Source organism: Tigriopus californicus, chromosome 11 (genome assembly GCF_007210705.1).
Source record: "Tigriopus californicus strain San Diego chromosome 11, Tcal_SD_v2.1, whole genome shotgun sequence".
Lineage (NCBI taxonomy): Eukaryota > Metazoa > Arthropoda > Copepoda > Harpacticoida > Harpacticidae > Tigriopus > Tigriopus californicus.
Genome location: NC_081450.1, coordinates 12,110,299 through 12,121,059, shown reverse-complemented (window position 1 = coordinate 12,121,059; position 10,761 = coordinate 12,110,299). Strand labels below are relative to the sequence as shown.

At 45.1% G+C, this 10,761-nt stretch overlaps 1 protein-coding gene across 2 annotated transcripts; it reads left to right on the top strand.

The window, feature by feature from the left end:
- The first annotated feature begins 6,457 nt into the window (after positions 1–6,457).
- LOC131890232 (uncharacterized) lies at positions 6,458–10,086 on the top strand. Of its 2 annotated transcripts, XM_059239537.1 has the most exons (3): positions 6,458–6,595; positions 7,465–7,911; positions 8,618–10,086. In XM_059239537.1, exons 2-3 carry the CDS (start codon positions 7,469–7,471, stop codon positions 8,784–8,786), a joined length of 612 nt encoding a protein of 203 aa, XP_059095520.1. In that variant the 5' UTR covers positions 6,458–6,595; positions 7,465–7,468; the 3' UTR covers positions 8,787–10,086. The 2 variants fall into 2 exon arrangements, with proteins under 2 accessions (XP_059095520.1, XP_059095519.1); XM_059239536.1 differs by lacking the exon at positions 6,458–6,595 and having other exon boundaries at positions 7,002–7,911.
- The last annotated feature ends 675 nt before the right edge of the window (positions 10,087–10,761 follow it).

The window sequence follows — 10,761 nt, the reverse complement described above, 5'->3', positions numbered from 1 at the left end:
CAAACCTAAGTTGTCAACACATAATGATGGACACAGTTACTTTTTGCGGATGAGAAACCTCTCCTAGAGCTTGTATTTTGAGCTATTTGAAATTAACTTACAGAGCATTTAATCACAAAATTCCAACGGATTTCTCATGGTCCACAACAAGAATAATCAAGAATCCCGATGATTTGTCAATGATACCATAATGCATTGAAATTATTACGATACCATCCAAATAAAACAAACCACATTAGGATGTATTTCACATCATTCTGGTGAAAATTAGTCTCACCACAAAAAGAGGAAAAAAGTAAGGTTCATCATAGACTTGACATAACTGGAAATTGTGTTTCCTCTCCGTGACCGAGAGGTCCTATGCCCAGATAAGTTTCAATGCTCTTACCTTAATTTGCGCTCAGAAGGAATTTTCGAGTGCAAGTTCTAAGTACCAAAAGACCATGTGTAGCTTGTAGCACCGCTTGAGAGTTCCTTGTGAATTCATAGAACCATCAGTTCGTGGTTGGCTATGTATTACTCGCCAGACAATTGGACGGCGGTCGTGCGTAATTTGAAACCACCAACTTATTGACGGAGGCCAACTCATTCCATTTTTCCGTCTTTGATCTCGATGGCTCACTCAAGAAGTGCTTACGACACAAAAGTGGCAACTCCAAATCTTGCCATAGTCCTGCTTTATGTGAAGGGATGACAACCAAAAAATGGTTGGACTTTCAAAGCACCTGATGTGTTCCATTGACAAGAGACATCTGAAAAAGAAGAGAAGTTTCAAAGCGTGGTTGTTGTAAAAACATTGAACAAGTCTGATAAATGAGTCATTTTTGAAACAACGGATTGGAAGACGCTCTAACAAAGCGTCACGGTACAAATCAGCTATTCGGCCACCCTGGAAGCACGGGATAAAAACCGGATCAAATTTTCATTAAGGTCGGAATGTCATTTAGGAAAACACTGAACATTGATGTGCTCTGACTGGGTTTGATTTTTTTTTTCACTGACAATAACTTCTATCTGTGTCTGGTGAATTCTAGTTACAAACATTTCCTTATCGGAAGAACATAGCGGGCAAGCGCAAATCTAAACAGATATATGGTGACCCTGGAATGTAAGTTCTTGGCCAGAACTCAGCCTTTAACCTTTCAGAATGCATTTGCTCAACCATATCCCTGCGGATGAAAATACCACTCAGCAATGTCCAGCGCTTCATTTGTTGAACTAATTACATGTAACCCATTTTTGTGTTTGGACCTAGCACCATTGTTTATGATTGGATTTCGACAAACGGATGCATTTTTCCGCAAGTCATGCTACAAATGATGCGTGATTGGCAAACTTAAACGAAGATCAGCTTCAACAACAATGAGATCCTCAAGCACCTCCCTAGGTTGGCTTTGCTCAAAGGAGATGAAAACGAAAACTTCAAAGGAACTTTGCCCCAAACCAAAATACCTTAACGAGCATGAGCTCAGAGTTGCTAATAACTAGATGGGTATGTGGGTACAAACTTTAGATATGCAACCAACAACGAGTTATTCGTCTCTTGTTCTAATCACATGAAGTGAATGAGGCTTCTGTGGAGATCAACCACATGCATTCTCATTCTCCTCAAGCAATTTTTGGTGGTCCAAACTTACGTCGTAAGGGCTTCATTAGCCGGGGAATGATTAGAATCTGCGGCAGATTTATATCTGTCCACGAATTATCATTTGTAACCCAACTGGCCAGTACTGGTTTGTTTGGCTACTTGATAACTTGGCAACTGTTCTCAAGCCAGTCACCAAACATTCTGGTCCGCAACAACAAGGGTCGCTGTTCGAGACTCTTTCTCCGCTTCCTTGTTGTTGTCTCTTAAAAAAAAGTATGAATGACCACGCGATGAGATCAGGGTAGCTAAACAAGCTAAACCCACCGACGTCATTGAGCTGCTCATTGAATTGAGAGCGATGCCGTACACGAGCCAATAAAGTCAACTAATAGGCTGTCAATTGTGCTTGGTCGGAGAATCTGATTCGAATGAGGATTCAATCTTGAATTGATCTTCCGAACTGTCCACTTGCACTTGCTTTTTGCCCTGACTGACTGTATGCACCATGCTGAATCTGGATCGACTTTACACTTTGACAGAGGATAGTTCCAGTAGAGAATCGGTTTCCTTATTGAGGATCCGGCCATTGGCCAAGTAACCACAGAGGGTGCAGCAAACGTCAAGTTCCTCAAGTGCAAGAGGGAAAATGGATAAATGGGTCGTAGGGATGTTTTAGGTTTGGTCTGTTGCCTTTTCCCAAGCAATTGGAGAAGCTAGATTTCAAGCCTCAATAGCTATGGTCGGTTATGGATGAAGAAAGGCTTTCAACACCAGGGAGCCAATCAAATCTCAACTAACGTTTCAACACATCAGCTTTGGAGAGGGAGGGCTCCAAAGAGGAGCCAGCGATTGGGAGTGGAGGGTCTCGGAAATAGCTTGAAGCTCAATTTCGAGGTCATCCATCGAGTTTTTAAAGAACGCTCGATCTAAAGCGCCCTCTGGCTTGGTATGCGTTTCTTCCATATGAAACACGACGTCCAAGTCCTGTTTGTTCTTTTTCTACCTGGACATGTCAATCTTAGCCTGACCTTGTGCCAAGACGATCATCTTCCTTCGCACCAGGAATGAGCCTTCCTCAACATTCTAGAGAATTGGGCAAGAGATCCCACGTTACAGTCGAACGTAGTTGGTCAACATACATTTGACTCGCATTTGGCAACGTTAATCTGTTCACATTATGGATGAGATGTTGGGGGAAAAAACCGAACGGTTATACGGCTGCCACGAACTAAGCTGATTGGCATGACTCGGTCTGCATTTTTGGCAGACAGTCTGTCGACAACAGCTCAAGAGTGTTTCCAGACATTGCTTTGGGTGATGAGGTGATTGAGAAATGGACGTTTTTGCACCCAGGTATCGCTGGAAAACGTTAAAGCGGAACTGAACCAACAGAGCTTGCAAATTGTACGTCAACCGCAATCGAATTGGCTCTCAACCTCAGACTTGTGTTTGGCGTACTTATTGACAGAACTAGAGGGCAAATTAAGTGTGTGTGTGTGTGCGCGCACACACTCACACACCATAACATCCAGTAGACGGCTCATGATTAGCCTCCGACGAGGCTTCCACTTGTCTTATGTAGGACAGACATCTCCTGTGAGAGTGTTCCTTTTCCTCTCGGTAAAAGCATCTCAAGCTTCCACAACAGGTAACGCCGTTATTGACGCATACGAGGTCCAGCTTCACCCATCCTCGTGCTTCATTGCGAACTCACGCCAGGCACTTGACAGAGTCAGGACTAGAATCTGACCGCAACAATCGATCCGATGGCAACCACGTGGGAATCAAGCCGGTTTTGAAAACTGTTCCGGTGGGAAACAGATATGTGGAAGCCTGGTCACATCTGTTACTTGAGTCGGGACAAACACGGAATGAACGGCAAGGATTGTTGTTGAGGGGCAAATAATGTGTGCACAAATTGTTCAAGTAAAACATAGTCTCGGAATGCACAATGTTGTTTCTTTGGGTGGTGAACACTTTATTTTCTAACAGAATGCCACCTGGATGTGTGTGTCGAGTGACAAACAATTGACGTCGATATCGAGATGGCTTCTATTCCACAATGCCGAAGTAGGGTGTCAGATGACTAGTAGGGATTGATTTACGAATTAGAAGGGAGCCAGTTAGCACCTTGAGAAGAGCAAAATGCTCAATATGTTGTTGCATACTTCAGTAGTCTTTGGGTGAGGTATAGTAGTATATGGCATATAGTAGATGTTGCTCATAGTTAAACTGGCTGGGGTTGATTTTAGTAAACTTTTAAAGCTGTGAAATAAAACTGGTGGGAGGCCTTCTCATTCATGAATATTCCAATCGCGAGTTGTCTTGTACTATATACCTGGGAACTAACGATCATTCAAAGCTAATGAAATGAAAATGGAAATGATACATGTTCCAGTCGTCTATCAAGTTCATGGAGATGAAAGGCATCGTCTCTTGAAAGACGCCTATCTTCGGCAGGACCTCTACCTAAGAGCAGCAATGCCTTTGTGTATCATCTCCACAGGGGGCAGAGGACCTTAATTTTCAGTAATTTTCTACTTTAGATGTAAAGCCGTGTGAGCACAGGGCTGTCGGCGAGTTTACTGATGTCGGTTGAATAAGGAAATCTTTGGGTCGCTTGAACCAAAAACTGGTTTGTTTCCAAGACCTCCTTTTTGCATCGTTACCAACAACCTGAATCCGAGAAGGAAGCCTCTTTTGTTGGTTGGTTTAGATGCATGTGATATTGCCGATCGGGGCTCATTCATTCGCTTAGCCGTCTCACAATGAGCCCAAGTAAAGTGGATTCAGAAAGGGTTTACCTGGTCCATACCATACCTTCCTTCACATTGGCTCGAATACATGTGAATAGAACATAGCCTTCTTGTTTACTTCTCCAGTATGTCAAATCAGGCCGGAGGTAACCTTACGATGTAAGTGAGCAAACGTAACCGGAATTGTTGCTTAATGAACATGACTTTTCATACACCCTGTATATTGGAAATGGGCCCCAATTTCAATTAAATTATCCTTTGGAATCCCTTTTTCTCCAAACAAAGGCATGGAGGAATGGAAATCTAGCAACGTCAATGAAGTAATAAGGATGTAAAGCCATTGTATGAGAGCTCAGCAGTCCTCTTGGTGAAGACAGAGAAGAAAATTGAATGAAAGAAAGTAAGGAAGAATACAACACTTTGTGAAGCTGGCATGGATCAGTTCAATCAAATCTGTCAGATTCCGGTACTATTGAGTCATTGTGCAATAAGATGGAGTTGAAAAAAAGTTCACTTAGTGAGATATAAGTGCCGATTCTCGAGACAAATTACGATTGTAGCCCATCTAATAAAAAGATGGCGCAATTGCAAGGCGTTAGAAAGAAGACCAATCAATGTATGTGCATTTTCTACATCTGCTTTGGACGGAACACATTGGATTTCCATACTAATCAGTCAAAGCGAATCCTAAATAACCAATGAGGATGGTCACTGCCATCCGGAAATGGATTGATCAATGACAAAGCCGCAATACAACAGATTTTCGCCCATACACATTTCCTTGGATGCCATTTCTCCGTTGCGTTTGCACATTGTTCACGAATCAAGGAGTCTGAGGACAGCAAGTCTTCATCCGCCTATTGTGGAAACAATGACGTATGACGAGCCTGCTACCTAATACACAAGTTGTCAATATTAAGCTAAACTACCCACGAGGAAAAACTGATGATATTTGAGCACGCTTAATCAGCTCATCTCTATCCTTTCGTTGCGAATAACACCTTGGTCTGAAGTGACTTGGCATAAAACTCCCACACGCATAATATTAAACCGAACGCATGCACATGTGATTCCGGGCTCTAAAGAACATACGTTCATCGTTGACCACGCTGTTAGGTCATGATCTCCTGAACGAAGCGAATCTTCCCCAAGAGTTGTCCAATCTTTGAGCGGGAACTCAAGCCTGGCCAAGTCAATGTATTGGATGGACACTTGTGTCTCTTGACTTCTGATGATGCTATTCTGAAATTGGCCATGGCAATATCTCTGGTCCATGTTTGGAAACTACTCCAATCAACATCGAGATTCCCTAATCCCTGCCCACCATAGACAAGGTGGTACATAGGCATTTCCTGACCTGCCCTTGGATGATCTTATGAATGAATTCGGCAAATGCCCAATTGCCCCTGGTTTACGGGACCAACCAGCGGACCAAGTACAACCAACAGGTTCTCTCTCTCTCTTTCTCTCTTTCTGTTTCTTTCTGGCATCTCAGAGCTCAAATCTGGGGGAGCCAAACCCTCGTTCTGATTGACAGCGGTCGTTTTGAAGAGGTGTTGCGTACAAGTAGGCGCAAGCAACATACGCACTAGGGGGCATACGCACAAATACATATCCGGATTACGCGCAGGCCCTCAGTTGGTCTGACTAACTGACTGACAGACTGACTGAGTGGATATTGGCTTCATTGGGCGGCGCATCACAAGGGGGGGGGGGAAATGTGCCCTCCTCTCTTTGCTCTTGCTCTCTGGGTTCCCGAGTTCAGGACTTCAGCGGGCGGGATCTGGATATCCACTTCCTCGGCTTCGCTAAGGAGACGTCTCAGGAAAAGATGTTGTTGATGCTAATGGCTTTTGGTGGTTGCGTCAGACCAATAAGAAGACATGTGTGGTGTGGTGGTAGTGAGGGTAGTGCGATCACACGCGAGCCATCGTGTCCTCGTGGATCTAGCTGGATTTGTTGCCTCCTCCTTCTCCTTGGAGGGCGGAGCGGAGCGTTGTTGCCTTCTCAATGGGCCGTTGCCATGGATTATATCAATGGTGGTGATTCCGCACCAGCCAACGACCCACGTGGTTCTTTTGGTGAAACCCCGAGAGTGACGCATCTCAGCAAATCCTTCCATTCCTATAAAAGCGGAGGACCCGGCGAATTGAACTGTATTGCATTTGACCCTCTGTTCCAATCACATCGTCAGGTCTTCCCTGCTTTGCAACCTTTTCTTGTGTGACGCAAAAGACCCCTTAACCTCAAGGTAACGTGGCCTTTCATTGCACTAAGTGGTTTCCGCGATCGACTCGGTGATTTGTGATCAGAAACAAAAGAGTGCAACTCCCTGGGGCACATCAGTTTTACATGACCATGTGCACTCTCAACCCAGCAATATTTTTCCCATCCACCCCTTCATTTCGAGTCATTTTTTTTCCTTCATCCCTGCAATTTATTACGAAAGATTTGAAAATTCCTTGAATTGAGTTACAATACCGAATTGGCCTCCTTTCAAAATGCAATCGCATGGGGATGAGAACATCCCGTCTCAAAAGAACAAGAAACGAGATAGATTCCCTCAATTAGTTAGTGTCAAAAAAAACATTTCACCAAAACATAAGGTGGTTTGCATGTTGATCTTGGCCGTGGACATTTAAAAAAAGCATGAGCAATTCTAGATAAGCCTGTTCTGATTCCGCTTCCCAAGTTGGCATTAGCATCTCCGGATCCGGTTCGACAACCGACACTTGACCTTCACAAATTAGCCTCCAGACCTATTTCTCAAAAAGGCGAGGGACAACAACATTCATGCGTAGTAGGACGCTTCATGCGAACGAGCACGGTCTTTTGATTCTTTTTTCAAGCATGAGACGAGCAAAAAGTGCGAAATGAGTAGCACCACTAATCGTACACCACTTCTTTTCGTCTGAGTTGTGCTTGAAAGGAGGAAGAAGGAAAGGGTCAGTCACTCAAGGTCACTTGAGTCTGGATGGATTATGATTAGCCCCATCATATTTGACCTTTGGGCTCACAGGACCTTTTCGTGTGATGATGCTCTTCTTTCACCCCGATCCGAGAATGATCGCCCAAACCGATGGTTTTAAACATGTTCTCACTCATTTCCTCTATTTCTAGAATCATGAACTCCAAGCAATTCGCCATCTTCTTCTTCTGCTCTCTCCTCTTCGTCGGAGCTAATGCCCTCTTCGGAGCCGTCACCACGCCCGCTTTGGCCATCCCATTGTTGTCCGGGGCTGTGGGCACCTTCGCCACGCCCATTGCCGTTCTCGGTGCCCTCAAATTGGCTGCGGCTGCTTTGATCGCCGGTGGTTTCATCGCCATCAACGGATTCGGGGACGACCATGACGACGAGTACTACCACGAATCTTCCGGATACGGACATCACCGTAGGAGAAGACAAGCCGTGCCCGCCGGTATCAAGCCCCCAAATCCCGATGCCGTGTTCGCCCTCATTAGCTCCATGGACACCCACGGCTGCGGCAAGCGGTTGATCTGCGAGTTGGAGGCCCGCAACTCTAACACTCTCCAGGCTGATGAGAAGCTCATTTTGTCGCTCTTCGGGTAAGTGGGTCATTATTTTTTGTTTGGATCATCCGATTTAGTAGCAGAACTCGTAAGTGCTCTTTCTTTTTCGCCAAGGTCAATCAATCCCTAGAGATAATAGATTTATCCCTTGGCATTCATTCCTTTCCTTTGGTGAATGGTGCTATCCCCTACCCAGGGCAATTATTGTAAAGGCAAAATCGCTCAAGCAGCACTTCTACACCTCCTGCTACTGCTACTCAGACAGGTTGAAATTCAGGTTACCCACATGGCTGGCCACCTCATCCTGCTTCCGTGTCCCGATTGAGCTTCTCTTGTTGAAAACGAATATCTATTTCAGTCTAGCTCAAAGCGGTTTTCGCTCCGCTTCCTCCTTCCTTCCTTCCTTCCTACTTTCCGTCCGCCCTTCTTTGGTCCCTACGTACATTCTTTATGAACTGTTGCTCCATTACAACCGGTCTGAGTGGCTACGGTAGTAGTTGCTATTGTTGTTCGAGGGGGGGTGCAGAATAGCCTTAAATGAACAACGACCCCTGGGGCGAGTTCACAAAGTGCCTGTTGTCTCAGAACATTCCGGGTCTGTCGAGTGATCACTTTGAACACCCGCGAGGCATTTTTTAGTCATCTATCCATTCATCATTCATTCACAATGCACAAAAGATAGTCGAAAATGTTTTGATCAAAGACTTGCTTCCATTCGAGACATTATCCCTCTCTCTTACAGTGACAAGCAAAAGAAGGGATTGAACATTGCCTCCGCCAAGGCCGAGTACTACATCGCCGCTGAGCTGGGTTTCACCACCAAGAGCCAAGAGATGTGTGGCGCCCGATATGCCACTTGTCCCTACAATGGCAGCCAGATGATGGCAGCTCTCCGTGACTCTGAAATCTAAATCAAAACAAACACCCCCCCACCCTCACCTGATCCTCGGCCCCAAGGATCCTTTTTTATCCCTCCTTCTTTCCCTCGCATCTCTAGACTCTAACCCACCCACTTACCCACCGCATTCCCAACTCCCAACCCCCGTTCGCAGCCTCTAAATTTCATTGCGCAACACAAGACCCCTCCCTGGTTCGTGGACCCGTCTCTCTCTAGCGGTATGAAGCACAAATCTTGGGCGCATTCAATGTCAGTGCTGTGCCATAAAGAACGTCTTCCTCTCTTTGCGACCAAATTCCAAAATTTCGCTATCGTTTTCTCCACCAAGTTGCTGATCCCGTCCAAAAACCATTAGCTCTTTCTCAGCGCGAAAAAGAGTTGCTCATTTTGCCAAGTCGCACAAATTTGTGGATTCCTCTACTGCCTCCGCTTCCAAAAATTTCATCCACCCATTCCTCCTGGTCCTCCTGGTCCTCCCCTTCTTGGCCCTCTCTACCCACACACATAAAATCAAAGTGCAATGATCTTTCTCTGGAAGAAAGAGCTCCTTACAAGTATAAAAGAATGATTGTTGTGTCCCTCTTAACACCACCACTACCACCAACCAACCAACCACTGCCACTCTCCGCACCCATTTTTCTTGCTGCAAAAGAACCCCCGCCGAAAATGAGTTCACCAGACGACCTGGGATCAAAGTACCTAATTGGCTAGACATCTACCAAGACTGTTCACCGCATCTTTTGATATTCTTGGCACCCCTCTCGAATTGGCATGATTTTCCAGATCGTCTATCTTGTCCAATTGTACTTTGTCATCCCCGCCATCGTCCAACCACGAATGAGTGTCTTATTTATTATGTGTGATATCATTCATATCCACAGTTGTTATCCTTGTTGTTGTTATTATTTACCATGTCGCCGTCATGTTTTGTTACCTGAAAAATAATAAAGCAACAGAAAACATTACACCTCTTCTCAGTTCAACATCAACTCCCTCCTTAAGCCTAGGGCCACATTTCCGCGTCAGAGTCAGAGAGAGGTACGTGTACACAACAAAATGTACTGATTACGAGCAGTACGTACGCATTTGAGGGCCGAGAGCAGAGTCACTCGGTGTCTTTGGTATGTGAAAAATCAGACGCCTTATTATTCCTCATTTCTTGTTGGTAATCATTGAAGCATTCCCGGAAGCGAATATTTCTGAAGCATGTCGTTCCAGTTCCGCCCGCCATTCGAGAACAGCCTCGAACGTAACAAAAGCAACACCGACAAATCCGGGATCTTGGATAGGAGTTATGGGAAAATACGCAATTCCAAACATAGCAGTAGCGTACCGTACTCTACTGCTTTTGTCGTACTTTCAATGTATCATCGTTCAATCAAAGCTCACGGAGAATCTTGTTCTTCACCCGCCTCTGTGAGCGAGTGAGTAAGTGAGTGAGTGAATGATTGTATCATTGAGCCAATCCCATTGGCAATGCTGATTTTCTGGAATACAACAAATAATCTGTCCCGGAAGTGAAAGAAGAAGCAGCAGTAGAAGACGTGGTAGAAGAAGTGGCTTGTCCGGAATCCATTTATTTTGGTGGCCTGGTCATTGGGCTCATCAAGGAGGGAGGGAGGGAGGGGGGACCTCTAAAACCAGCCAGGGCCCGCTTGGGCCAATATTGACCGACACTGGGGGAAAAAGAGCCACCCATCCGATCCAACCTTGGATTAGAGCTGAGTGTTCGGTTTTTTTTCGAGTGCCCCCCCTCAAGATCATTGATCTCCATTCTGGGCTTGAAACACATGTTAGTAGTGTACTTCAAGACATGCGGGGCAATCGGGCAATCAGACACATCATGGTCTACCAGGTATGAAGTGGGTAGCCAAAAGAAGTCTCGTGACTTGCAATTTGAGTGTTCAGTAAGTAATGCGTTGATACGAATACATTCTTGGGATGAATGGATTTGTCCAACAAATGAATGATGATGTTTGTAAAAATGA

Bases quoted from the DNA above. Each gene is read 5' to 3' on its own strand.
- LOC131890232 (XM_059239536.1), top strand. From the start codon at position 7,424: ATGGTTTTAAACATGTTCTCACTCATTTCCTCTATTTCTAGAATCATG. The intron at 7,912-8,617 runs GTAAGTGGGTCA...TCTCTCTTACAG, and splicing joins CTCATTTTGTCGCTCTTCGG to TGACAAGCAAAAGAAGGGAT.